The 27,896-nt window shown below is 40.3% G+C and overlaps 4 protein-coding genes and 1 long non-coding RNA gene across 5 annotated transcripts in view; 3 read left to right on the forward strand and 2 right to left on the reverse strand.

The window, feature by feature from the left end:
• Positions 1–16,945, forward strand: part of LOC134182244 (nucleoporin NUP188-like) — a 35,379-nt gene extending 18,434 nt beyond the window's left edge. Inside the window, exons 27-52 of the mRNA XM_062649631.1 lie at positions 819–900; positions 983–1,083; positions 1,145–1,240; positions 3,808–3,918; positions 4,541–4,606; positions 4,683–4,777; positions 4,837–4,894; positions 5,039–5,112; positions 5,233–5,308; positions 5,503–5,610; positions 5,676–5,753; positions 7,908–7,993; positions 8,054–8,202; positions 9,117–9,211; positions 9,280–9,411; positions 10,617–10,685; positions 10,744–10,836; positions 11,184–11,336; positions 13,193–13,330; positions 13,389–13,463; positions 14,983–15,185; positions 15,241–15,319; positions 15,381–15,512; positions 16,233–16,315; positions 16,375–16,504; positions 16,643–16,945. Of these exons, the coding sequence (XP_062505615.1) occupies positions 819–900; positions 983–1,083; positions 1,145–1,240; positions 3,808–3,918; positions 4,541–4,606; positions 4,683–4,777; positions 4,837–4,894; positions 5,039–5,112; positions 5,233–5,308; positions 5,503–5,610; positions 5,676–5,753; positions 7,908–7,993; positions 8,054–8,202; positions 9,117–9,211; positions 9,280–9,411; positions 10,617–10,685; positions 10,744–10,836; positions 11,184–11,336; positions 13,193–13,330; positions 13,389–13,463; positions 14,983–15,185; positions 15,241–15,319; positions 15,381–15,512; positions 16,233–16,315; positions 16,375–16,504; positions 16,643–16,828 (2,748 nt within the window). The 3' untranslated portion in view covers positions 16,829–16,945. The remainder of the gene's footprint in view (positions 1–818; positions 901–982; positions 1,084–1,144; positions 1,241–3,807; positions 3,919–4,540; positions 4,607–4,682; positions 4,778–4,836; positions 4,895–5,038; positions 5,113–5,232; positions 5,309–5,502; positions 5,611–5,675; positions 5,754–7,907; positions 7,994–8,053; positions 8,203–9,116; positions 9,212–9,279; positions 9,412–10,616; positions 10,686–10,743; positions 10,837–11,183; positions 11,337–13,192; positions 13,331–13,388; positions 13,464–14,982; positions 15,186–15,240; positions 15,320–15,380; positions 15,513–16,232; positions 16,316–16,374; positions 16,505–16,642) is intronic.
• Positions 16,946–18,721: 1,776 nt separating this feature from the next.
• On the forward strand, positions 18,722–19,706 carry LOC134182591 (N-alpha-acetyltransferase 38, NatC auxiliary subunit-like). The gene is made up of 2 exons (XM_062650017.1): positions 18,722–18,881; positions 19,331–19,706. Exons 1-2 carry the CDS (start codon positions 18,734–18,736, stop codon positions 19,600–19,602), a joined length of 420 nt encoding a protein of 139 aa, XP_062506001.1. The 5' UTR covers positions 18,722–18,733; the 3' UTR covers positions 19,603–19,706.
• A 2,388-nt stretch (positions 19,707–22,094) lies between these two features.
• LOC134182011 (uncharacterized) overlaps positions 22,095–27,896 on the forward strand; it is an 8,635-nt gene continuing 2,833 nt past the window's right edge. Inside the window, exons 1-2 of the long non-coding RNA XR_009970249.1 lie at positions 22,095–22,128; positions 22,223–22,316. This is a non-coding gene — a long non-coding RNA (uncharacterized LOC134182011). The remainder of the gene's footprint in view (positions 22,129–22,222; positions 22,317–27,896) is intronic.
• Positions 22,372–25,211, reverse strand: LOC134182009 (uncharacterized). Its single transcript, XM_062649318.1, has 6 exons — positions 25,066–25,211; positions 24,662–24,724; positions 23,545–24,596; positions 23,300–23,481; positions 22,816–23,242; positions 22,372–22,752 (listed from the first exon to the last, which is right to left on the reverse strand). Exons 1-6 carry the CDS (start codon positions 25,100–25,102, stop codon positions 22,597–22,599), a joined length of 1,917 nt encoding a protein of 638 aa, XP_062505302.1. The 5' UTR covers positions 25,103–25,211; the 3' UTR covers positions 22,372–22,596.
• Positions 25,888–27,863, reverse strand: LOC134182010 (tubulin delta chain-like). The gene is made up of 2 exons (XM_062649319.1): positions 26,419–27,863; positions 25,888–26,347 (listed from the first exon to the last, which is right to left on the reverse strand). The coding sequence occupies exon 1, from the start codon at positions 27,852–27,854 to the stop codon at positions 26,463–26,465; it is 1,392 nt and encodes a 463-aa protein (XP_062505303.1). The 5' UTR covers positions 27,855–27,863; the 3' UTR covers positions 25,888–26,347; positions 26,419–26,462.

The following is a 27,896-nucleotide window of genomic DNA, read 5'->3' on the forward strand; positions in this document are numbered from 1 at the left end:
TACCTATTGTTTAGAATGGCTCGACAGCCAGGGACATGAGATGTCGCCAGTAAAGAACTCAAAAGGTGGCGCACAGACTCAGAAGGTTGCCTGGCATGCGAGCAAGGGCACATTCTTCAACCAAGTATGGTTACTACCAAAGTATCTGAAACTGGAAAGAAGTCAGTTACAGTTGTCTTTGTTTGACCGGAGCAATTTCGGAAATTCTTTAATAACAGAGGGTTACAGCCCAACCATTACAGGCCACTAGAGACTTTCAAGTCTAAAGCATAATTAGTGAAGAAATATACACGAAACGTTCTTGTTTATCATTTAGATGTCCTCAATATCAAAATATCTCTAATTTCACAAGAATCACAGGTAAAGCCTACAGCATTCATGATCATCAGTGATGAATTGAGAGTTTTCCCTGTCAGCACTGAGCATAAAAACATGATGGTTGGCTGGAGTTGAACCATTAAACACAACCATCATTTGACAGTAAAAAAGGGTCTAGCTAGAACCCTGCAATAGGCTTGTTTTTGTTGTTTTTGAAACTAGTTAGAGCTTGCTTTGGGTTCGATGAAGTTTATTGTATGTTCAAAGTTTCTTGAAGGTTTGATTCCATTGTTATCAATATTTTATACAAGCGATTTATTTAGTGATTTAGTGGGCATGAGCATCGTGCAGAAAGAGGACGTGTAAAGTGTTGGCAACTGTTACATGTTGCTGTTTATAAATTTAGTTAATTTATGTAATAAATAAAATATAATATCTCATTGATCTTATCAATCATTACATAATTTCTTCAACAATTTTGTGACGGTTGATGTGTACAGGAGGCATCAGTAATAGAGCAAGCTCTTTCATCTCTCATGGTAGATTGTCCAACTGTTGGTGCAACACAATATGGCAATGGAGGTACAGTATCTCTTGTTTGTATCGCAATGCCTGCAAGTGATATGTTGGTCAACCGAATTCTGTACTTTCTAATTAATTGTAGGAAGTGTACACATTATATCAGTGATTGCATCTTATATCCATCATCATCGTGACCCAGAGTTGCCAACTCTTAGCACTCAACTGCTGAAGAGATTGTGTGTTGTCAGTACATGTTTTGTAGGTGCCTGCATGAGTATAAATGTTTAGTATTGTGTGTATGCAGGTCTCTCCCATGTCTGTGTATGGATGTCTTGGTTCAGAAGAGGATGGCCATTCTATCAGAGATGGATACGTAATGCGACTTGATGCAAGGACAGAAGTAAGCAGAACAAAATGGCAAGCTGAGGCATTATACAGTAGTAGTTGCCAATAGTTCTCTAAGACCACAGCAGCTCCCAAGTGGCAACTATAACTGAGTATTGCAGTGGCCATGGCAAAAAATTTAGGTGCCGACTGATCATAAATTGTTTGTTGTTAATGGCAGTAACGGTCTACTGCACAGACACAACTGCTAAGACTAGTAAATGCCAGAGAAGCACTACATGAGACTTCATGCATGAAAAGGGGCAAAGTGCTTTCCAAGGGAACAAAATCCGTGTCTGTCCTATGTTGTTATAGACAGGAAATCATGAAGGTGTAAGCAGCGCTGAGATGCTGCATCGGGTTTGCACTCAAATTCGATATGAAATGTTGTGTCAAGTAATAAGTGTAAAGGATTGAACAGTTTGTAGCTTGGTTGAGCCAAGGTTTTGGAAGGTTTATCCTATTACTTGTGCAAGTGAAATCAGGACATGCTGGAAAGACATGCTCACAGTATTAATTTGTATTGCAAAGTCTGTATGCATCATGCATTGCACAAGTCTAGTATAGCATACCTAGGCATTGCAGGACAGCTACATTCTGATTCATATGTGTTTATCAAAACCGGACGGATAGTGACCAATAAAATCATAATTCATTCTACATTGTGACTGCAACTCATGACATCTGGAAGACCTCATGACCAGTCCTGGTAATGCACCCATTTATATGCTACTGTATGTCTGCTAAGTGCTGGTGGATAATTTTTACATTGATTACCAGGGCCATTTCTTATACATGTAGCTTGGGTGAGGCAGCGTTGGCTGATAAACATCATACTGGCTACTAAATTTTTCCTCTACTTGCCAATTGAGTACTGGAGCAAAACTAAAAACTTAGAGGGCTATCATGTTAGCTTGATTCATTGTTGTATGAGTGAGACCAACATTGAACTTGCACAAAACTGTTGCAGTCATATTCACTGCAGGCATGGACATAAAATGTGTAGGATGCTATGGTAATATTTATGTAGGTTTCTGGTCAAGAAGAGCGGTTTGGTGTGACTTTGAAGGGGTTCTAGGAATGGGAGGTTGTGAGTGAAGAGCCAGTGTGCAGAAAGTAGATCTCTGTGGAATGTTGGAATGCATAGTTTGATATCTTATGCATCGGGGGGGGGGGGGGGGTGTTAGAGGTCTTTCTCGTCTCTGTCACCAATGTGGTAGTAACTGTAGTGTTTGCATTCAATTATCCGAATTCGACGTTCAATTATCCGATTCAGGAAACCAATTATCCAAATTGGGCATTCAATTATCCAATTCAGGTGTTCAATTATCTGTTGCTTACGGCTGTGCAATAACATGAAAAACTAAATAACTTACATAGTCTGCGGTTGGGCGGCTGCTCAAATATCATCATTCACAACTGCCTAAGTGCAATAATTGTAATTAATCTTGACTTTAGCGTGGATTTTAACATGTGTTGTACGATAATTTTCTTTGCACTAATCTTGGTGTCCCACGTTTCCGCGGAGGTTTAACTAAGCTATTGGAAGTGAACTAAATCTACATATCTAGGAAGCCTACAACGCCTTGCTCCGTCAATCATGGTCAGTCATGGTGCAATTCGCATACCTTGTAAACGATGTGTCCTGCGTGATATTATGCAACAGTCCATCATGCGTCGTTGCGGGTGTTTATAGCTATATTCAAAAGTTTGAATTTCACTACTTTGCCTTCCCAACTTGGTTGAATCAATCATTTATTGTTAAGCTGAAATGTGAGCATTATAGAAAGACGTCATGAAAGAAATGTGCGCGGTTTTGACTTTACGTATCAGACTGAAATAATTATTTGTATAAATTTGGTACTTCTATGACAGAACATCGGATAATTGAATCCCTGAGTTGGATAATTGAATGCTCGAATCGGATAATTGAATGCCTGAATTGGATAATTGAACGCTGGATTCAGATAATTGAATACAAAATACTATAGTTTATGAGTGGGACATATTTACCAACCAAATGATCAGGTCTTGATGATGTCGTTACATGTGAAACAATGCATCAGAATGACGTGGTGGCCTGAAGCACATTGTATTTTAGGTTAGAAAGTGATTCTCACAAAGTTTGTCTTTGATTATCTGATAATCTTGTTTGTATGCTACGTTTTATGTTTAGAGCAAGAGGCATGTTTATTAAATTTATTAGAATAGAATGGCATTCTAAATGATTGCCAGAGAAACGTTTTGTATTTCCCAAGGAAGACTAGAGACACTCTTCTATTATTATTATGCCATTCGAAGTTTTGGTCTTTAATTTTTTGTCTGTGAACGTAGTAACTGGTGCATGAGATATGCTGTTTTCTCTTACAGTAGTTATTTAAAAACATTGGGATGCGTCCGTTTACTATAAGGCATCCCAGGTGGTGGTGGTGGTGGTGGTGGTGGTGGTGGTGGTGGTGGTGGTGGTGGTGGTGGTGGTGGTGTGTGTGTGTGTGTGTGTGTGTGTGTGTGTGTGTGTGTGTGTGTGTGTGTTATTCACGTGAGACTTTGTATACTTTATAGCTACTTGTGTGTGTTTGGTAGGATGTTGGATTGAAGGTTTCAATTTTGGAGTTTTTGGCAAATGCTATAGAAACTCAGCCAGGACTCACAGAGCTCTTTCTTGACTTGAAGCCACATGCATCTGATGGCAAGGTAGAGTACAGAACAAACATGGTTTCTTTGTCCTGATACAGTTGCCAAAATGATTTTAGACTAAACAAGTTAGGCCAGACCAACTAAATTTTTTATGCTTTGTACTTTCTGGCATGAAAACCAGACTGACTGAACAACCTAAAGAGCAATGACCTCGTGACGTTTTTTGCATGCACAGATCTTTGTGCCTACAAAATTATGACAAACACTAAACAAATTAATGGATACTGGCAGAAAGCAAAAACAGCTGCTAGAACACTTGCTGTAGTGTTTGCAGAATCACGAATATGTACATACTCACAGTATGTATGGACCAAAGTTTGTGGCAAACTATACTACAGCTGGCACATCACTGGGCATTTGCACATAAAATGATAACTTTCTTCTGAACAGACATTTGGCCAATGTGTTGAGAAAACTTATATCTTCTACTGCTAAGTTACTGTACTGGCACATTTTGGGGGACCTCATAAAATTTGAACTTTACATAAATTAGCATTGGATATACCGTTTCACTCATGTTAGTAGTAATTTTCTTGTATTAAAGTTATTGTTAACAGACAGTGTTGTCTTAGAATGTAGTCGGGTCTTATGCAGTCTGAACCTGTTTTGTTGTATGCAGATGTTTGACATTGGACGAAACAGTTGTCTTGGTGCTGTTCTCTCACTTGTCACAATTGATGTTGAGGTTGTAGATTATCAAGTTTCCTTGTTACATTGTTGTGTTTGAGTAGACGTGATGTTGGTATGTTGTGAATGTGTAGATGTTACCATTGGAATTAGTATGTGCAGCATTTGGATTCCTTGAATCTCTCTGGAAGAATAGAAAAGATGCAGCTCTAGCAGCTATTCGATCACGGTCATTGTGGTGCTATTTTAGACAATTGTAGATGAATCAGTGGTCTTTTGTTTGTGTAGGGATCACTTTTGGGAGAGTGTTTTTAGACCCCTGTTGACTGATCTACCCTCTGGACAGGTTTAGTAACACACACACACACACACACACACACACACACACACACACACACACACACACACACACACACACACACACACACACACACACACACACACACACACACACACATGGAAGATTTGGATTCCATTGAGTGCTATTTAGACATCAGATGATGATTTCCAAGTCGCCTCTCATGCTTTTCATATTGCAGCATTAGAAGTCTTCTACGTGACAGAGTAAGAGCTCATTAGATAAATAATTCTGTAGTTTTGAATAACAGCAATGACCTAACGTTGTGCTGAATTATTGCTTTGTTGTTTACTTGGTTGTTTGTAATGATTTGTTATTTTTTGTAGAGGGGAGCTGGATGAAAGTTTGTGTGACATTTTGAAGGAATTTGTACAAAATAATAGATTTGAATATTGGGCACAGGTTAGTGGTTTTAATTGATTTATGATGTCATATATGTTCCTTCTGTCTATGACTTGAGCATCTGCCTAAGTTTATATATTTACTACAGTGTAGAATTAAGGCTGTTACTTGTTGAACTACTCGTTTCTATTGCTTGTTTATTTAACTTGACGTGATTAATACAGTTTGAACATTTTCCTGATGTGTTTTTGCAGAAATTGGAACTCGTAGACTCATCTATGATGGAAAATGTATCGAGTCGATGCCGACTGCATCTCTTGTTGTCATGGCAAATGTTTGTTTTGGTGATTGTCAACAGTCAGGTTGCTTGCTATTAGCACTGTAGATGTCTTTGTGTGGTAGCTTATTGAATATTTGTTGTGTGTAGCCTTTAGCATTTGGGTTGAGTAATACAGAAATGAAGGCCTCACTACTGGATTGCGTTTTGTCAACTTTACATGCCCAGGTATAGAATTGAATGTTTTCAAGGGCATAGGTACGTGTGTGTGTGTGTGTGTGTGTGTGTGTGTGTGTGTGTGTGTGTGTGTGTGTGTGTGCGTGTGTGCATGCGTGCGTGTGCACACACGTGCAACACGACAACATCAAAGAAACTGTACCAGACCCTCTACCCACCAACTGGATGTCAAAAAGGGGGAGGGGTTGGTTACGCGAGACTACAGTATGTTTGTAGAGGGACGACTGGACTGCTGGATGGCAATTGGAATGACCTCATTGTATCCTAGACTCTATCCAGTCCTCTCCTCGCGCACTCCACGTGTTTTAGCTTGTGCGTTTTGTTTCACTAAGGAGGAGGACTGTTAACGTATTATGTCACGTGAATTCTTCACATGGTAGGTTTTCAGTGTATTGATTGGTCAAGACTGTAACGCGAGACAAAAAATGGGTACAGGTCTAATTTATCCCTGGTGTTAATTAACGTGTCAGATGTGGACAATTCCATGTATCAGTCAGTGTGTCCACATCCTTGTCATGTTAATTAGTAGGTGCCAATATATGTGCAGCAGCTATTACCTAAGCTAGCAGCCGAAGGTTTAGCACTTTATTTGCTTCTTCATTTTTTATAATTAATGTATGCATTATTTCAGTAGCAAGAATTAAAATTGATAGCCATTTATAACACCTGAAAAATGTGTTGCTGCAATGGAAAACTGCATCCTTGAACATCATCGTTGATTAGATCTCATGTTGTCTAATATGGTTAACTGTTTGAATATAGCATTTAGCTTGGTTTTTAGTGACATCATTCATTTATATTTGTGACAAAACAGGACCTAAAGGAGAACTCTCACCAAATACTAAAACTTGCTGAAAGAAGATACACGGTCTAGTATCTTCCTGCAGGAAGCTTACAGTCCAGCCAGCCAGAGAAGCAGAGAATGGGCTACGAGTTGTTCAGACGATTCCCCCGTATGTAGCACAAAGAGTTACTCTGTCCTCCTTTGGAAGTGAATACTTTAGTTTTAACTGTGCCAAGTGCTCCTAACGTACCCAAAATGCAGCGAGACATGATTCCTTGAGCTATTCTAAGAAAGGTCTCCTTTTGAGGCTTCATGGTTGTATTGACACAGTCGATACTAGCGTGATCAATTTGGGTCCCAGTTTGCTTTAGTCAATAAACCACAACTTGCCACCATATGTCTCATAATCCCTAAGGCTGCTTCACAATATGCGATGCGTAGCTGACCGTCGCGTCGTGTCGCCTGACGTCAACGCATGTCGTCTATTTGTGAATTGAATGGCGCGACGTGACGCGAGGATAGAACAGAGTTCTAGTTCAGCGTCCAGCCAAAAGTGTTCGTGCGTTCAACCGGATTTGACGCCTTTATACTACCCAATAATATTGCGGGATACAGGACACGTGTTGTTAGATCATGGAGGATCTAGACATTGAACTTCTCATTGAAGGTGTTCGGCGTTTCCCATGCATCTATGGCTACGCGAGACTAAGTTTGTTCATTGTCAACGTGAGAATAGTCCGACTGTGGCAGTGCGCGCTAAACTGATTGCATAACGTGACCGAAGAACGCGCCACGTATTGTGAATTGACCATTACCTTGAGAAGTGCACAGGTATTGGTCTTCCTTGTTGACCAGCAATCAGAGTTACTCTGATGGGCACTAAACACGCCCACGCAGGTAATTTCAATGTTTTATTTCTTCATTATGGTAAATGTCTGCAGTAAACGGTTGCAAATTGTTGTGTCATGAAGTGACAGCTTTCATCTGAGAGATGATTGATTTTGGTGAGAGCTCTCCTTTAATAGTGACATTACAAGTATTTCAATTTTAGGCAGTTTCGAAACACACCTGTCATTCAGTGCTTTATTTAGTTGCATTGTCTTTGGATTAATACTCACAGCATGCCGTCTGTATACATTATGCTTATTTATATTTTCTGTCATGTAATCAATAACTGAAATAGTGACATACCATTGTTGTCATAACTCATTAACAAAATCCTGTCACCCATTCAAGTGATGTGAGGATTCAGATGACTTTGGTTTACAGTTTGTAGATAGAATATATTGTAACGGATTTTGTGTTAAATAGTACTCATTAAGATCGAGGATTTTCTAATGTTGATATTTCAATTTCTGTAGGTATCAGGTGTGGTTTCTCCATATTGCATTGCAGCTTGTGACGAACTATCTTCTTTGTATTCTTGTGTGCTCAGAAACTGGATTGAGTAAGGCCCATAGCCATAGAAGTATGGATATGGACTCTGTAACTGATTATGTTTGTATAGGGCAGTAGTAAATCCTCTTATTACGCTTGGTGAGTTGGTGAAGATTTTGCAATGTGCACAGAATCAAGACCAACGAATGATCAATGCTGTTGAGAAGTCAGCATTTTCGTCGTGCGTTGTGTTGCTGAAGAAGTTGCCAACTGAAACCGGTAATCAGATCGTGTGAATGGTTTACATGCTTGTCTTGTGTCATAGTTTGCTGTTGTTGAGTGTTGGTATTCTTGTGCTGTAGTTGTAATGTTTAGTCATTGTTATCAAAATAAGTCGTACCTCAATTTGTGTTTGCTATTGGAGTTAAACGACATATTGTGGAGTAATAGTATTAATGATTACATGACAGTGTCATGATATGGAATGCAGGTATCTACACCATTGAAAACATAGCAAACGTAAAAGTACATTGACAGCAGTTTGTGGCACTCTGTCTTGAACAAACGGTATCAAGAATTGAATTAGTTATAACAGGTGTCGCGAGGGTAATGTATTAAGACATGTTTGTGTGGCTGTCTGTCTGTTTCTGTGTCTGTAAACACGATACCTCTTGAATGGCTTAACATATCAATATGAAATTTTCAGAATAGGAAGATCTTGCCAAAATTTTAAAAATGGGCACTCAGGCTTAAGGTCTTAGCTCTCTGGACAATTTTAGAGCACAATTTTATCATTCTGGTCAATAGTTGTCATCGTCATCATCTTGAGTTGGTACCATCATCAGTGGATTACTCCTTCATATCCGAGTCATTGTTGCTTGAATCAGCAAAGACATTAACACGTTTATAAAAGGCACATTCAGAAGGTACTGCAGTCATTATCATGTTCTGGGTACGGGCATTTTTGAGGGCAGAATTACAATCACTACATAACTTACTTACAACTTGGGTTTACAGTTGGCACACAGGTTATGCGATCCCATTGTAGATTGCTTCTAGTTGAAAATTGAATTGACAAGATGATGTCAATTAAGCAGAATGAACATATTTTGTGTTCTTATGATTGTTGACATCGCATTGCTTTATTGTGTTTGTAATTGTTGATAATTTTTGATGTCATGTCTTGGTGACAGATGAGGAGAAATGCCGAACAGCTGTTCTTTTGCTTCAAATTGTGACATTGTCATTGCAACAGGCTGCTGTCATTGACACTTCGAAGCCTCTTAAGGTGATTAAATGCATTTTAGTATTTTTATTAGTAATCTCTATGTAATTTCGAGTTTTTTTTATGTTTAGGATATGGTTGTACATGTGTTTCTGATTGAAAAGTTAGTAAGATATCTACCTGCTTCAATTCTATGGATGCCAACGTTAAATGAAAATAACACATTACTACTTCTCATTCAAGTAGTGGATGCGTGCATGAAGGTATGATGCTGCAGTTGTTAATAATGACACAAACATTTTAATATTACGGTAACATACAGTATTACTGACTTGGTAAGTATTATTACTGACTCGGTAAGTATACAGTGAGTGCTTTTTGACCACATTGGTTGCACTCTGAACTGTCAGATTAGGCGATATGAGTATCCAATACAGATACACATGATCTGTACAACCCGTGACACACAACCCTTGTCGGAAGGTGAATATTATCAAGTGCTGGAACAAAAATGGCTGACGGTGACATAAGCATGATCATTTATGATAGAAACAGGACTACAAGCGATAAGCAACCCGAGTCGCATGATGTGTTCATGTTTATTTTATCAACAGTGTATATGACATTTTTCTATGCACAAAATGCATTTCAGTGTTACGAATGTGAGCGTAGATGTCACACATCATCTTTAGCGTTGATGGTCGTGTTGTACATAGAGAACTTGTTGTCCACAAGTTTAGATTCAGTGCTTTAATTGACTGTTGCATTAAATTCTTAGCCTCAACACTACCCATCTTCGACTGACCGTGTAATCCCAATGTACATACCCACACACGTTAGTTGACAAGGCAAAGATGGCTTAGCATTGAGGCTATTAGTGAATTATGTCAAACTGATGCCAAGACGTGTACTTTGATTACAACAATTCATTCGATTAGCAGTAAGTACCACAGATGTCTTAAAAGTGCCCCGAGCACTTTTTTGAAAATCTAACTTGCTGTATGTTTGAATGACCACCCATGGGCAGTCATTTGGGCAGAAGCAGTTATTGTATGACGGTATTTTTGCCAGGCCATGCGGACAAAATTAAGGGCAGCAAAGAATGCAGAACAGGTGTCAGACAGTGCATGTTCACAACACTCAAATCAATGCACACACGTACAGTATGTTGTTCATGCACCAGTTTACACTCTAAAAGTTAATAATAAATTAATAATTAATTAATGTTGAACTTGATGTAGTCTACTGCAAGCTACACTAGGATGTCCGTCTTAGGGAAATGCTAGTTCAGATAGGTGGTTAATCAGACGTATTTGTGTGTTTAATGATTCAACAACATACATCTTTATCGTTTAACTCTCTCAGGGCTACTAATCAGATTGGCTCTTTTTCATACATTTACAATGTTATTGTTGGTGATAAAGATTATGTTATATTATCATGTGACACAAGATTATGTGTGTTTTAGAACAGAACTGATGTAGAGTTTACTGATGCTGTTCTTCATCTGTTTTTGTCTATTTCTATTGTGCCAGAGGTAATTACTGCCTACCGTTTGTGTAGTAGCACTTTTCGTAGTTTCGTGTGTTTGTTAGGTGGCTGGAGCTTTGACTATTCTCGGAGTGCATCAGTCGTTGTGTTTGAGTTTGCAAAAGGATCAGGCGTCGAACAACAGCAGCACATCACAGGTAACAATATGCATGTGACATTGTGTTAAAATTAACGAAGCTTTGTGTTTGTCCATTTTTATATTTTGTTTGTTTATTTGTTTATTTTTCTGTGTACCTGCTCATCTACTGCCCTGTTTTGTTTGTTTGTATTGTCAGTTTATCTTTCTATTTATCTCCATTTTTGTTTCTTTAACTGTGTGTCTTTTTTCTGTCTTTTTGTATGTTTACATTGTTCTGTCTGTGTGTCGGTTTGTACCTCAATGTATTTTTCTACAATGTTTGTCAGCCAATTGTTGAACATTTGTTTATTGATAGGTTTGTTTGAGTTTGCTACAGTGCATGCAATGTATGTATGTTTATTATAGCTAACACTGATCAACAACAGCCACAAACCAAGTTGGTCACAAGTGTGGCAGATGTCACTGGCATTGATAACAACATTATTGCAAACTCTCGAGAGAGATTTCTTGAGCTCTGCACTTGACTTTGTTGGAGTACACCAAGAGCAACTAGCTTTGGTATGACGTGAAATAGTTTGTATACCAGTAAGTAATCTATATACGTCATGTATATAAATATGTAATGAAGAGGTGTCTGTGTGTGTGTGTGTGTGTGTGTGTGTGTGTGTGTGTGTGTGTGTGTGTGTGTGGTGTGTGTGTGTGTGTGTGTGTGTGTGTGTGTGTGTGTGTGTGTGTGTGTGTGTGTGTGAAAGAGAGTATCTCCAAAATGGTGACACTGAATTTTGCTCAAGCATACTGAATCGATTGACCTCGACAGTGAGACTGTCATCGTCTTCCAGAGTGCTTTTGGGACGACGCGATTTCTTGCCAATCAAACCTGCCTCCACTCGTGTGCAAATTTCTCGGTAACGGCACATGGGATTTTCACCAAATTTAAAGGAGAACTCTCACCAAATACTAAAACTTGTTGAAAGAAAGATGCAAGGCCTGGTATCTTCCTGCAGGAAAACTACGGTCCAGACAGCCACAGAAGCAGAGAATCAGCAACAAGTTGTTCAGACGATTCCCCGTATGTACGCAAAGTCTTACTCTCTCGAAGCAACTACTTTAGATTTTGGTTAATAAATCACAACTTGACACCATATGTCTCACAATCCTTACCTTGAAATGTGCACAGATATTGGTCTTCCTTGCTAACCAACAATCAGAGTTACGCATATGCCACATACGGGTACTAAACATGCCTATGCAGGTAATTTCAAGCTTTATTTCTTTGTTACGGTAAACTTCTGCAGTAAACGGTTGCAAAGGGTTGTGTCATGAAGTGACAGCTTTCATCTGAGACATAGTTGATTTGGTGAGAGTTCTCCTTTAACTGCCCATGAAGAAATGATTGACTTGTTGTAGAGTATTACAAATTTAGATACTACTTTGCACAAAGTGTGCTACTTGAAAAATCTGTCTAAAATTGTACAAAGTGACTGTCATTTCATGTAATTACGAATTCCCTAGAATCGTCTGTCCTTAATATCATCAAATGGTGAAATTTGAGGATATACGGGACATCAGTGCTGCCTCTTTGTAGCTTGGATCATGGCTGTCACATTATCGAAATGGTTGGGCCACTTTGTCATACATACTGCACACGTATGGTTTGCTGTTGGCAATAAACAAACACGGGGTTTTCCAGTTTTCAAGACACTTTTAGGAAACAAATATACCAAGTAAACTGGTAGATATGTGGTATGCTTGGAATGCAAAATGAATGATTATTCGGAATAGTTGGAAGGGGCAAATCAAACGTACCTCTAGTGTCTTATCTGGAATAATGTTTGAACTTAAAAATTTTTGGTTACCACATCTTTTGAGGCAGTGACAAGTTAATGTACATGTTTTAAGCCAGACCAACTAAATTTGTTGATGCTCAGATTTTTGGAAATGAAACCTGGACCGACCGATCAAAATACGAATACAAAAGTAATGATCATGTGACATCTTGAGCATTCATGTGAAGTTTTCATTGCACTGCATACAAATGTAAGATAACAAAATGGACACTAAGAAACACTGATATCAAGCAGAACATGAAAACAGTCACTGGGCCACATTCACTTAACACTTGCTGTCATTGATATGTATTCATGGGATGTATATACTATCAAATTATTGTACAGCAAGTATGATATTAATGCACATGCACACATCAAATTTTGGGGGGTCAAACTTAAAACTAGATCGGCAAATCCGAACTTTAATTAAGAAAATTTAATTGGTCTGGCCTTTATGTAGTGTGCAATGTATGGTGGATATTATCATTGGGGTACTACTACCATTGAGTTACATTGTAATGTGTAGAATGCTTATTGACTACTTGTTGCTTGTATGTCTACAGTTTGATTGTGTGTGTTTGTCAGTCTCTAGAAGCCATTCAATCAAATCAGAGCATCAACAGTCTTGTAGAAGCCGAATGTACGGTAGCTCTTTTGGCACAACTGGCTTGTTTTCATCGAGAATGGCGGTTCTCGTTGCCTATTGTCTTTGACAGCCTCAAGGTGACGATGTCTGGCATTGCTCTTTACATGCATTTGCTGACAACCCAATTGTATTCAGAAACAAGTTGGTTGGTTGTGTCAGGCTTGTTCGTCTCTACTCAGTCGGCCACAGTTGCTGTCTCATTTGGTGGATGTAAGTGTTGTGTGTCATCGTGCAGTCAATGGTGTGTTTATCAGGGTAGTTTATTGTTTAGTCTTTACGTACGCAAATTGTTTATTCAGAGCGGAATAGAACGTTTCACGTTATGGGTTTAGCCACGTCCCCTTCAACAAATCTACCTGTTGTTCAGACCCCATTCATGTACCACATTGTATTGACTTATGCATTTCATGCCACACATGCACTTACAATAAATTTTAACACATTGGACAATTTGCTTTGTCTGGGGCGGGGCTTTTTTACTGAAACACGTGCAACACATGAAAGTGTGATTGTTTTGTGAAATGTAAAATACATATTTATCCAATAAGATGTGAGTTATGTTATCTAGTGTATTGTTTATTAAATAGCACGATTTGTAACTATGGAATGTGGCTCATTCAAGAAACTTTGCTCTCTAAATTTGTATCAAACATTTGCCGTTAAACTGTGAATTTGCAGGTTTAGAGCGATAGAGTAATACTGTAGTTGATCGGAACCACAGACTATCCATTCTCCAGTCCTGAGTATTTTAGAGTAAACAATATACTGTAATTAAAGTAAACTGCAAACTGTGCTAAAGGCCATTGGTTATTAGGTTGATGTATTCCACATTCTTTCACATATTAGGTAAGTGTTTAGCTTTCAACCAAACACTGTCAAGTTTATAGTAGCACACTCTTTCTCCTCTCCCACAACAGAACACAGCTACTTCAATATGTAAATTCACTGATAGGAATGGACATTGTATGCATGTTCTTGAGTTTAGTCAGACAATGTCGGAAGTCCAACTGTTATATTCCGCTTTGTTTGTTGTATAATTGTATAAATATTATACATATTAGATGTCACTGCAGAGGAGAATATAATTTGGTTTTGGCTTGGACATTTAAGATTGTGTTTGTTTATCAAATATTGTATTTTTTATTAAATGCCACTTTCTAATTAATTAAATCCTTATTTCAAATAATTTAATATCAAATACTTTCCTTGAATAAACATCACACTTTATGTTCAGCAAATCTTTATTTTTATACACACTGAAAGACAAAACACGGACTTATAACTAATGTGCTTGTAGTCCCACTGCCGGAATTAATCATCTGTACGCAGATCACGTGACCATCGTATGCGCTCTGTTTTCACACTAATATCTAGCAATCGCATGTTCAAACCTGGTTTTCTGTAAAATGTTCATGTTTATATTGATTCCAGCAGTAAGTGGGACTGCAAGTGCATTAATTATAGTGTGCATTATAGTTAAATATGTCTGATTCTTCATGACAATTTGTTTCTCAAACAAACTTTTGTTGTTTCTCCTATTCAGTACATTAAATTTCATGCTCTGACATGGCTTTTTTGGTCAGACAAATGTTTGATATTCGACCGTTACTTTCCTTTTGCATTAAAACATCATACAAATGTAGAACTCGAGCTCAGTTTGTGTCACTGAATACACAATTTATATCGCAAGTCTTTCTCAGTGCAGTTGGAGTGCTTTTGTCTTACGTAGTTGGCATCTGAACATTTCACTTCACATAGTGTGGATCCTATTCAACATGGGAAAATTTCAACGTCTCAACCAGGCAGTGCCGGCAAACATGTTCACTTCGATCGTCTGACTCCTCATAGGCATAGAGGCATATCTTTGTCGTCCACCAGTTCATCAGATGGTCGGTCACTCACCAGTCCATTGTTTATCAAGATTCAGGGCAAGTTAGTGACTCTTTCTGTCATTGTGTATTGACTTTGTATGAAGCTGTGTGTGCAGGTTGCTGTCCGTTTTGGCTTACTGCTTGACCGTCATGAGATACATTGCACCTGACCTTGTCACTGTCATCAACGATGCAGTATACCATCTACTGAAATGTTGACACAATTTGAAATATAATTATATTTCTGTTGTCATAGGCATTTGACATAGACGAGCATCTTCCACAGCTGAGACTAGCTTTCAATGCGCCTGCAGTAGAGAATATTGAGATGCCTTCGTTTGGCAGTGTTCTAGCAGTACTAAATGCTTGTGTTGGTATACTGCCAAAGGTTGTTAATTGATTTCTTGTGTGTGTGTGTGTGTGTGTGTGTGTGTGTGTGTGTGTGTGTGTGTGTGTGTGTGTGTGTGTGTGTGTGTGTGTGTGTCTAAGAAACGCTGGAAAGACATAATTAGGAAAGACCTAGATGATCTGAGATTCCAGAAAGCTGTTGGTATGACGTAGTAAATAAATCAAGATCTGCCTGGAGAGACCATTACCATGCCTGTCTGGAGTCTAGTCAATTGTAATTTGGCAATGTTGATTTACAAACTGTTGTCTGCCCTGAATGCCACAGAAGTTTCAGACATTAGTGACTTGAAGAGACACAAATGTATTACTGAAAGAAAAACCTATACATGAGGAAAAGGAGCCATTGAATGCCAGACATGTAAGAAGTACTTTTGAATCAAAGGAGGCTATGCAATACAAAAATGCATCGATATTCATGGGAAAACTTTTTATGACTTTGTCTTTGTCCCCACTGAAGGGGTAGCGTGTCTGTTTAGACGGAAGCAGTACAGGAGGAGGTGGTGGTGGTGGTGGTGGTGGTGGTGGTGGTGGTGGTGGTGGTGGTGGTGGTGGTGTGTGTGTGTGTGTGTGTGTGTGTGTGTGTGTGTGTCTGTGTGTGTGTCTGTGTGTGTGTCTGTGTGTCTGTGTCTGTGCCTGCCTGTGTGTCTGTTTGTGCACATTTTTGTATGACATGAATTGATGATATTGGTTTAATGTTTAGCCACATAGAACAACAACTCCAACCAAGTCACCCAGTGCTGGTAGTGCTGGTAGTTCATCATTGCCAGAACCAACTCAAGACAGGTTCTCTTAATTCATAACATAACTGAGTGAACAGATGTTTTCTCATCCATTGGCTTTAGATCCTTGCTTATGTTTGTCATTGAAAATTGCCTTCGACTGATCCTGACAGATGCAGCCATATACCTGAGAAATCCTGGTGTCGACCCAAGAGTGAAACGCTTACTTAAACGTGAACTTGGAAGCGATCTGGTAAGGACGGTAGAGACACGTACAGTTCAGAATATAAACTAAGCTAAAATTTGTAAGGAAGATGAACGGTGTCACATGACCATCCACATGCCCATTATGTTTATGTCAATTAGATTCAACGCTGCATGTCTTCTCTAGGGTTCTAGTCTGACAGCTATTGCAAGGCATTTTGCTCGTCGAAGCACAGGATCACAACAAATGGCCGGAAAGAAATCACCAGGTCTGGACCGATCTCTTGTAGGAGGAGCCGTCTTCTCAGAAGACGACAATGATCAGAAGTTTTTCTACCTAGCAAACATGTTTGTGGGACAACTATTAAGATGAAGTTATTCATTTTTCATTCTGTACTTTGAGAACTAGAATGATGAAGTATAATGAAGTGCCTGTATATGTTTTATTTGTAAAGTGATACTTTAGTGAAATCAACAATACTTTGATCTAGCTCGCTGTGAGGTACGAATTCGAAAACGGATACAATAGGCAGTCTCATGAGCAAGAATTGTTGTAGTGAGTACTGTACAAGCATGTAGACAGCAACTCAGTTGTTTATATGATTGGTATTGCTTTGTAGTCATGTTAGACAATTGCATGAAATCTGTGTGTGTGCGTGTGCGTGCGTGTGCACATTTTAATAATTGTCTTGGATACATCTAGTCTACGATCCATGAAATGGTTTATACAACAGTGTAATAAAAGTTTATCTGAAACGTTCTTAAGTTGCTCAAGTGACAGTCAATAGCTTTTTGATTCAACGCTTTGCTTTTTCTGTATGTATCTATGATCTCAAAGGACTTTCAATGTTCACCCAACGTTTTGTCTTATATCCTCTTCTCGACTAAAAGAGGTTTATCGATTTAGAATCTGCTGAAATCTTAATTAGTTAATTAATTAACTTATGAGTGGTGTATTGCTTCTTTATTGGGTGCACTGTGCAAATTAACTCTATCCATTGCTTCTGTTGTGGCATAATCAGCTCGTGCAATCATTTGTCAATTAAATAAGTCTAAGAATGATGGGGCCATGGCCACCAATGCTTCCTTGTCTCACCGAATTAATTAATATTACAAAGTATTCTCAAATGCAATAGAGCAATTATGTTGCACAAGATTGCAATGTTTGGCCCCAACCTTGAAAACTTACGCCTATTAGGTAATCTGAGAGAGTCAACACAATACATATATGCTGTCACCTAGCATGCACCAAATAAAGAAATTAAAAGCATTGGTATTGAAGTAATGATATAAGGTGTGGAAGAATAGAAGATAAGTACATAAATCAATTAACATCAAATTACTTCGATTGAAGCAATACTGTCTAGATATACGTGGGCAAAATTCGATTATAGGTTTTGAAGGCTAGCGATTTTCAGCGATTAGGAAACCTTGAAGTTGATGTTGAAAATCAATAAAGATTATCAAAACTTGAAGTTGATTACATTGAAGTTGTTGATGTAATTAATGGAGGAATAGATGGAGACTCTAATATGTCTACGCATACACGTACAGATCTAGATCGCGATCAGATGTAATAGATCCACAGGGAATGTGACACAAAACCCACATGTGCCTTGTGTGTGTTTTGATGAGGATTTGCGTGGGAAACGAGGCAAACCCATGTGTGAATTTGTGAAACAAATATTTTCCAAGCGAGACGCCGATTGGTTCATTTCGATCCTCCTCGTTCCTGCTGTTTACGGACACATCCTGGGAGGCCAAAGGTGGTTAGCCTCGACACTGTTTGCCTTCATTTGCTTTCGGTCGTCCTTTCACGCGAGGATAGCAACGGGGAGATGTCACGTGATGTTGTTTGAGGATAGCAACGGGGAGATGTCACGTGATATTGTTTGAGAATAGCAACGGGGAGATGACACGTATTTGTCTAAAACAACATCACGTGACATCTCCCCGTTGCTATCCTCGCGTGGAAGGACCACCAAAAGCGAAGGAAGGCAAGTAGTGTCGAGGCTACAAGGTGGTAGCTGTTTAGTCTCTAGACTCGCTAGTCTACGATCCACTAAGTATGAAAGTAAAAACTATCAGTCTGGTTGGTAGGCGTGAACTTTGGATCACAATTGCACTCAGGGTGGTGCACAAACGTACGAAATCAAACACGTGTATGAAATTTAAAGTACTAGCTAAACATCATAAGTTACAACTTACTGAACGAGAGAAGCGTAAAATTTTGTAGGGTTTGGACAGCCGAGGCGACATCCGGGCGTTCAAACATATTATGGCAGACACACTTCGGACTTACTTGAACAAGAAACTGAGAGTGACGGTTTCAGACGGAAGGATGCTGATGGGCAAACTTCTATGCACCGACAGAGACCGCAACTTGGTTGTTTCCTCGTGTCTTGAATACATGTCGTCAGAAAACGGTGAGACACAGGATTGTTGAGACATCATTATCTGATTTCTCATCAGTGCCCACATGAAATTTTGATTCCCACTTGAAGTTGTACCAATGCGCATGCGCAACTGAATGATGACGTCACTGCACTGATGTTAGTGTTGTACAGCTATTCATTTTTGTAGGACAGCAAAGTTGCCCTTTGTTCTAGGGAAGGCCTGTTTGAAGTAGTGTTTGTGGGTTTACAGTGAGTCAGGGTGAAAACCATAATTTTTGGCATTAAGTGTATAGTGTGTCATAGACTTGACCCAGTCTCACTCCGCCAATCTGGTGAATGACGAGGATGGAGTGAAACTGGGTCGAGTCTAGCATAGTGGTAATAGGCCAGTTGCCTGTCTCATTAAGCCAAAGTTCTGATGCAAACCTATGAATCACAAATAGTGGCCTAATGTCTTTCTATTTATCTTTCTTTTATAGATTCAGATGTCAAGTATGAGCCTCGACTTGTAGGGATAGCTACGGTACCGGGCAAACATATTGTCAAGATTGAAATCCGGGAACACGAAGATGAAAACGGCGAGGACGACTTGCCGCTGTCAATAATGAGAAGAGACGAGAAGAGTGGCGAGTCGGTCACGGAAAGACCCAAGGATGGTACAGAAACTGTGTGCGCAGACAGTAGTGATGGCGCAGTTGAGGACAGAACAGGAAATATTTCTGATCCTATTAGTGATGTTTCACACTCCTAATTAATTAATTAATTAATGATAATGAGGTAATAGAAAAATTTGTCATTCGACTAATGATTGTAGACATAAATGTCATTCATGCTGTTTCGTTGGAAGCAATTGAACCTCGGGAGTTTGAATGACGTGTATCATTTGATTTACCCATTCTAAAACGGATAATAATAACAATTGAATACTTTATTGTGGTAAACTGTTTTTCTGTTGCTAAGCTTTGTGAATGTTGGGTGGAAGAACTCTTGAGTAAGCTAGCCTTGTACCAGACCCTCTCACACCGTCGTGTCCAGGACGGCGTTGTCGTGTTATACAGGAACCAGGCACGACGGCGCAAGAGGTCTGGTACGAGGCTAGAGCAAGTAGCAACACAATATTTGGGAAGATGCAGCTAAATAGCCATTCAATATAATATTTATTATAGTCAGTGTTTAAAAAGTGGTCGTCAAGTTGTCATTTGACGCCTGACTGACTTCATGTGATGACCAATTATTCCAGCAAGGTTGCCATGGCTAAAGTCACTCAAGTTATTTTGGACCCAATAATTATGTGATTTTATGCAGTGGAATTAGTGACGTCAGAATGAGAATGACACCTCTAAAGTCCTCCGATTTTGTTTACTTGCCAGAAAAATCAATATCATTATTTGATATTTATAAAATATATGTAAACGTCTTGAACTCCTGTATGACTAAAATTGTGGTGATGTTGTCAAGATTACGACTACGTCTGCCATAATATCGCGAACGCTGTATAGTACAGTGGAACCTGTGAATTACGAAGGGACTGTCCTCGACTGCCTCTAATTCTCAAGTGGTCTCAGTTGTCAGACTGACATATGTACATGTAGACCAATCCATGTTCACCATGTTCTTGACTAAGCAGATCAAAAATCATTTTGATGCCAGCTTGGGTTTTTTCACTGTGGAAATCTTTATCCAAGTCCCATTGTCTATGGCTGGACTCAGAGGCTTTAATAACGTCATTTTCTTCTTATGGGGCAACTCGTTTCTTTTCTTTGACGTCATGCAATTTGACATTTACATAAGCCAGCAAGTGCTGCACACATGATGATCACGTGTTTCCGGAAGAGTGTCTGATCAATTGCTTCTGTCCAGCTGTTTGCATTTCGAAAGTCAAAACCAGAGTTTGGGTCAAAACATACCATTGGGCCTTAGAAATTGTGTCTCTAATTGTGTCGTTATTTGTAATCCACAAGTGCCTGCTTTTTCCGGGCTCCAAATGTATGCAAATATATTGAGCTTATAAAGCACTGTCCTCGACATCCACATTTCTTAGGGGCCCTTATTTGTCATGTCATTGCAAGGACAGGTTCCACTGTTGTGTTTCTTGTGTAGGATGAATGCTGACTTTAACTGACAGTTTGTAAACGTTGAGCAAGAACTGAACTAACATGGTACAGGCAACCGATTGTACTAGTTAATTAAGCTGAGGTGCGCGCATGCGCTAGGGTTATGCCACTCACTGTAGTCTAAACCATGGTATGTGGGCAGGTTGATAGACTAAAAATTTTAGATGTGGGTGCTTTGATATAGACGATAGTGGGCGGGTTGATATAGACTGGATGTGGTGGATTGATATAGACAAATGTGGGTGACATGTGGGCGGTATTGTGGTCCACTCTTAGGGTATTAGTTATGTGCACCTGCACCTGTCAGTCTACTCTACTCTACTATATTTCCTGTAGATTTGGATGCAAATGAAATTTTTGGCACAAAGACTGCCTGTCTTTCTCAGCCAGCTGTTTAGCTGGCATTATTTGGTGTCTAGTCAGGACTGACAATGGGCATGGATGAGATACATGGGCTTGGATATGTACAACGCATTTGAATATTGTAAATCAAGAAAACGTCAGCATTTAAGAATTTTGACCTTTTTACCATTTGAGCATTTCATCAGACTTTTATTTTGGCCTGCGAATGGGCATACACTGCTACTGTTACTGCAATAATTTCTGGCAAGTAGCAGTTGTAACATCTGTCTGTTATTGTGCACTTAAAAACATGATCTCACCCCTGTCTTCATTGGGGGGCTGTTCACTTGTGTGTGTGTGTGTGTGTGTGTGTGTGTGTGTGTGTGTGTGTGTGTGTGTGTTTGTGTTTGTGTGTGTGTGTGTGTGTTTGTGTGTGTGTGTGTGTGTGTGTGTGTGTGTGTGTGTGTGTGTGTGCGTGTGTTACTGAAACTACTAACAGGGCCAACAGAGCCGCAGCAGCCATGGCCACCCCACTTTTTGAAACTTTTACTTTAGCTAACTATCTATTGGCACATACTTAAATAGCTGATTTAATTAATTGAATAGAAAAATACATTTAAAAACTTACCAAAGTGTTTCTAAAGTAAATTTTTAGTAGGTATGCTTTCTTATCCATTGTTTGATGAGTTACTTTAATTAAGCAGAAAGTCAGCTGCTTGTACAATATTCAGTTACACCCTTTTAGCGCGCGTTAGGGTGCATCACAGCTTACTATCACTTTGTCAAAGGGTTGGGTTCCGTGCTTGTAACACAAGCTAGTGGTCAGAAGCAATAATATATTGTTGTCATTTTATTTCACTGTCGTTGTGACAAAAATAGAACAAAGGTAATTAACTTTGAATTTTCTTGATTTAGTGCCTTTCCACCTTGACTTTGTACACGTTTGCTTATTTATATGCATTCGGGTGTCTCTTGCCCATTGACATTGTGGACGATGCTACCATTGAAGGTACAATTTTATTGATCTATTTGTGGGATGTTGCCTGATAATCGAACTACACCAGTTATCATTGATATCATCACACTATATTCAGTTACATTTGGCTATTATAACTCCCACTGTGAGAAATACATGTAACAATGTGCTCATTGCAAGTGAGCCAACGTCTCTAGCTGTCTGTCACACCAATGACATTCATTCAAGGCCAAAGCCACCAACATATCAGCAGCACAAATTTACTAGTGGATATAATGGCTACATTATAGTTTACCAACTAGGTGTAAAACAATTAGTCTGAGTATATGAAGACGTTGTGCATGCTGTCCGCACTTTGAGAGCACGTCATTGGATTGATGACATACACTTTTGCCGCCACCCGTTGTTGTCTGTATGGAGGAGGGCATCCGGCTAGTGGGCTCGGTGGCACATGAACTAGTAAGTGTGTCTACAGAAAACCAAGAATCAGGTGAGTGAGTGTAAATGATGGTTTGGATTGAAGGGGACTTACATTGGTGCAAGCCATTTGGTCGGTCAATTTGCGTGCTTCGACCGGATGTTTACTGAACTGACTTGGAAATGAGAACACAACGTGGCAGTCGGGTGAGAAGTTGCTGCCGTAAATACATATCTCGGTGCCGCCCTCGTGTGTAGCCGGCGACCCGATGATTCGAGCGACCAGTGGTTGGGATACTGGTGCTTGAACGGTCGTTGTTGTCGTTGGTTCTATGGTTGTATGGCTTTTCATCTGGTCTCGTCTCTTCTGCATGTCTGCCTTTCTTGTCATGAATAACTTTTCAGACATCTCGTCCAGGGTTTCGCCATTGGGGAGACGAGCGAGGAAGCGAAGGAAGACGAAACTCTTCTCGTGTTGCCACTGTGCAAAGTTATGCTTCACTTCCTTCTCTTTGTATCTCTTGACACTGAGCTTTGGAAATCTGAAACGAAATCACACATCAGGGGATGTGTCAATAATTTTTGATTTTGTGACTTACATGGCTCGCATTCCGTTTCCTTGGTGGACATTTGTTCTTACAAAACGAAGCCCATCCTGGTCTTTATCGCAGTGGCAATGACCAACGCCATCTACACACTGAACGAAGAAGAAGGGATGTGCTTCTCCGGTTGAGGTGGCAGCATATACATAGATTTCTGCAGGACCTTCATAATCCGTAACCTATGCAGAACACAAATTGTTAGAAAATATATTTATTTATATATTCGAAGGGTTAGAACATACCATAACAGCAGGGAACCCCTTTCCTTCTCTGTCCTTTAGTACCCCACGAGTTGCGGAATCTGATTCATACAACACTGTTTGCTCTTGCTGCGGCTGGTTTATTACTCTGAGACTGGGAGACAGTCCGTATCGTGGTGGTTGCTGGCACGACTGCATCTGTGGCGACTGGTGAATCGCCTCCCTTTGGTTCTCCCTAACTGCAACACATGCCGATTGTACCTCGTCTTGTTCATGAGTATAGCTTGCGTTGGAGTGGAAGTGAGCATGAGTAGTATCAGACGACAATGGGTCAAATCTGCTAGCAACATTGAATGGAAATCTTGTAGTTGTAGGATCATCGACTACCATGGCACTGGCTGAGAGATTACTATCCACGGATGCTGGTCGAGGAGGAACAACATATGATTCCACTGGTTTTGACATGCTGTGATATCCTCCGGGAGCGGAAACACAACGAACTGCTGCTGAGTCAGTCTCAAGTGGTCCTGCTGCAACAAACGGTCTCTGACCTGCTGATGTAAAGAGAGAATGAGAATGAAATCCTTCCCTCCCTGAGAATGCCTGGCTTTTGAGCCCCTTCAGCTCATTATTTTCAGGAAAAGATTGTAGACTTCCTCTTTCCGCACTTGGGAAAATCCCGGAAGGCTCAAGAGGCTGGCTTGAGAAACTTGACAAGATATCAGCTTCATCCCCATGCTTGGACTCTTCACAGCCAACTTGACCCGTCACGGTTCCTCTGAAATCTCCTCCGTCCTGAGACTGGCCATGAAGTTGTGTCTCCATGCTGTGACTGCCAGATGGATCAGTTTTCACTCTTTGAGTCTGAAAGAGTTTGAGGAAGGGATCAGACTCGACTTCTTCTTGAAATTGTTTCTCAGCGTCTCGCAGTCCACCCTGTAGTTGGCTCAGTGGTTGCTGAGCAGAAAGACAAATGGAGGGTGGAGCAGAAAACGAAGCGAATTCGTTCTCTGTTTCAGTCAAAGAGTAGGACTGCGAAGGCATGTCTTCATCGCCTCCCTCTCCCTCTCCCCTGTAACCAAGACCGAAAAGATCTGTAAAGCAGAACGCACAGTCAAGCAACTTGTTACCAAACTGTGTTGCAACTGATGCCACTCACCGTCCAGAATGTTTGTAGGAGTACTTGCGTAATCCAAGACGTTGTTGTACGCCATACAAGTACCTGTAACAACAGGAAACATGTCACTACAACTTTTGAAAGTTAGCTGAGAAGAAGGGGCGTAAAATCGAAGGGGTCGTCGATTAATGTGTGTGTAGGAATTTTATAACCTCATCATAGTCACTAAATACTATCACTTTCGGAAACAAGTCGATTCCAAATGCTTTGGGTTGGTGGCGTGATGTCGCAGGCGTAATGTCGCAGGCATGTTTGACTCTGTACTGTTGGATTCAATAGAAAATCTGGTGATCGTAAACGGTACGGATTTATTCAAGATGTGAGAAAGGTTCTAACCCAGTCATCTAGTTCTCTACAAGGAGTTAGTTAGCAGTTTCAGATCTTACCGGAAAGAAAACTTTGTGCATGTCTTCTCATCGCCATAGTATTCCTATATAAGCTGATTCAAAAGTCTCTGTCCCGCCGTGTACACTCGGAGAAATAGAGAGCAGTAACTGACGACGTCTGGTCGTGTGTTGGCTTATGATGTGCTGCATTACGTCAGAGCTCGGATATGCGAGATGGGGGTTTGGCTGGGGGAAAATCATAATTAAGTTACAATGTGTCATCATTGGGACTCTCCCGTTGAGACGTACGCCTTCGCTTTCGAAAAGCGGGTTGACAGTCAGGGAACAAGTTGAATTCTTCCATCATCTTACAGTATGATGGCGCAATACGGCTAAGAAACACTAGACGAGACAAAGCAAAAGTTGTTGCGGTCTAGGGTCTAGACAATGGCTCTTGACGAGGTCGCGTCCGTTCTTGACCTTCGTGGGTGTTACTCGATAAACACAGGATGTCAAAACGCGGCCGTTTGGACCCGCCTGGCAACCGCAGAGACCGACATTCTTGTTTCCTACAGCCAAATGTTGAGCATAGCAACTAGAAAAGACGACGTAGATATGCACGCTGTCAACCATCTACCACTTTCGGAAACCAAGCAGGCTAGCTCGCTCTATTTCGATGCTTTCTGTGGACGCTATTGAGATTTGAACGTCTAGGACTGCGGTTTAGCTAAACCGACTACTGTCCGCAAAGTGTCTTTTCTTCAAGCGAGAGAATGACGTCTACCATGAGTAGCAGCTGTCGCTCGAGGCTACCAAGTAAAAGCCGGTTCTACGCCCCTGGTGAGTCAAAGGTAAATGCTACCCCGGATGCTATAGACACATTGAAGCGACCTTTCCCCGAAGAAACAAACACCTGAGACCGTCCTTGCTGAATATAGCTCTTGCTAAACACCTAATCTAAGTTAGTAGTAATTATATCAGTTGAAGGAAGGTGAGCTAAGGGAGTGGGCCCAGCTGGAAGCTACTACAGCCCCAAATTGTCACAGTCGCGTGACATAATGCAGAATAAGCATGCAAGATTACAATGAAAACGGTTTAGACTATCATAGAAAGTAACAGAGGTCTAAACGAAAAGGAAAACAGAACATTTTTGGATCGAGTTCAAGTAGTGGATGGGTGTGTTTCGATTCATTAAGTCTATATGTAATCTAAAATTGAAAAGAGCAAATGTTATGGGACTGGCAACCGACCAAGGACAATTACATCAACTAATTCATCGTTTGTGATAGATGTAAATGCCGAAGGCATCAACTTTGCTGTCTTCTTGCATAACCAGAGGGTCCTGATAGAAAGGAAGCCAGAGATAAGAAGGCAATCAAAAGTTATGCCACAAAGGTCAGACACACTGATTACCATGACTTATGAATTTTGTATTGCCAAGAAACTCATGATTAAGATTATTGCAAGTTTGGTGTGGTGAAATACTCGTAATTGTCCACAACTTTTCTCAGAGTGTGAAATGCTTGTTCAAAGTCATTCTCCTCACATCCATACTGAACATACCAATGCATATAAGCTTTCACTAAGAATTTCCTCCTGGCCTCTTCCGAAACTCTTGATATATATTTTGCCATTACATCGCTGTTTAACACAACAGTCAATGATTTCCTCTTTGCTTTGTTTCCATAAAGATCGACCCAGAAGTCCAAAGGAAATGGATTCCAGTGAGTACATCCCAAATCAGATTTTAGTCGAGAAGAAATTTTGTCAAAGTTACTATGAAATGCGTGCCCGGTGTGACCCCGTGCAACAGCCAGGGCAGACACGGTTCTTGGTATTCGACCACTGCAACTACCAGCCACCTTTCTTGTCAAAGATTGTGAAATTTCTAGCCAAGATGTATGAGGTCTTTGAGAAACTTGTTGACAAACAGTAAGAAATTTGAGATCAGGCATAGGACAACAGCTCTGAAACAACTCCCATGGTTGGTTGCTAAAGGTCACTTGACCATTGACAGGAAGGAAGCATCCAGATATGCAAGATGTAATTACACTGTTCAACTCTTGATCACTAAATCCTCTATCCTCACCTCTGGCACTTTGACCAGAGGCCTCCTCCAGGGTGTGGAAAATTATGTCATTGTTGAAAACCATAATGGCGTCGGAGTTTTGCTGCAAGCATGCTAGACATAAGAGCGAATTGTATTGCTGTAGAGGACTCTCTCCAGTCCAGTGGGGTGCAATTGCTATGTTCATGATGTGTTGGAGGGGATACTCGTCTCTGAGTGCTTCGACTAATCGAGAACTCAGTCCAGATCCAGTACCACCGCATAAGCTATGTACAATGAGACAACCGGAATAGACGTCACATCTTTCCACTTCCGTCCTCATCACTTCCAAAGTCTGATCCAGTAGGTCTCGCCTGTGGTAACCACATCCCCAGTTTGAGCCACACCCACGCTTCCCACATATAATGGCGTCTCGCTTTAGTGAGCGACTCAAATCACTGGAAAGTATCTTTTTAATAACTTTCGATTCGCTATCGACGTGGATCGACTGCAATTTGCCGTCCGTTCCTTTCAATAATCCACTAAATGCGCCATTTTTGTCGTCACAAAGCGAATCTAGAAATTGAGCTCCCACTTGGTTGCCACACTGTCCAACATTAATGAAGACAGTAGACATCAATGTAAAATTAGAACACACACACACACGTACGATAGAGAAATTGCAATCCAGTGGCCTTGGATTTCCAGACCAATTTAGACAGTAGCGCGCGAGAACGACACCCGTATCAGCTACCAGAGAGTGCGGTAGCACGGATGCGACAATTCTAAAATGGCCGCCCATACAAAAGTATCCAAGCACGTGCTATCTAGATTTCTTATAACT

The sequence above is a fragment of the Corticium candelabrum genome, chromosome 7, assembly GCF_963422355.1.
Source record: "Corticium candelabrum chromosome 7, ooCorCand1.1, whole genome shotgun sequence".
NCBI classification, from domain to species: Eukaryota; Metazoa; Porifera; class Homoscleromorpha; order Homosclerophorida; family Plakinidae; genus Corticium; species Corticium candelabrum.

Coding starts and splice junctions, on each gene's coding strand:
- LOC134182591 (XM_062650017.1), top strand. CDS start 18,734: ATGGCAGACACACTTCGGACTTACTTGAACAAGAAACTGAGAGTGACG. Junction 18,882..19,330: donor ATACATGTCGTCAGAAAACG/GTGAGACACAGG, acceptor TTTCTTTTATAG/ATTCAGATGTCAAGTATGAG.
- LOC134182010 (XM_062649319.1), bottom strand. CDS start 27,854: ATGGGCGGCCATTTTAGAATTGTCGCATCCGTGCTACCGCACTCTCTG.
- LOC134182009 (XM_062649318.1), bottom strand. CDS start 25,102: ATGGCGATGAGAAGACATGCACAAAGTTTTCTTTCCG. Junction 23,243..23,299: donor GGAAACGGAATGCGAGCCAT/GTAAGTCACAAA, acceptor ATTTCGTTTCAG/ATTTCCAAAGCTCAGTGTCA. Junction 22,753..22,815: donor ACCAAATGGCTTGCACCAAT/GTAAGTCCCCTT, acceptor GGTTTTCTGTAG/ACACACTTACTAGTTCATGT.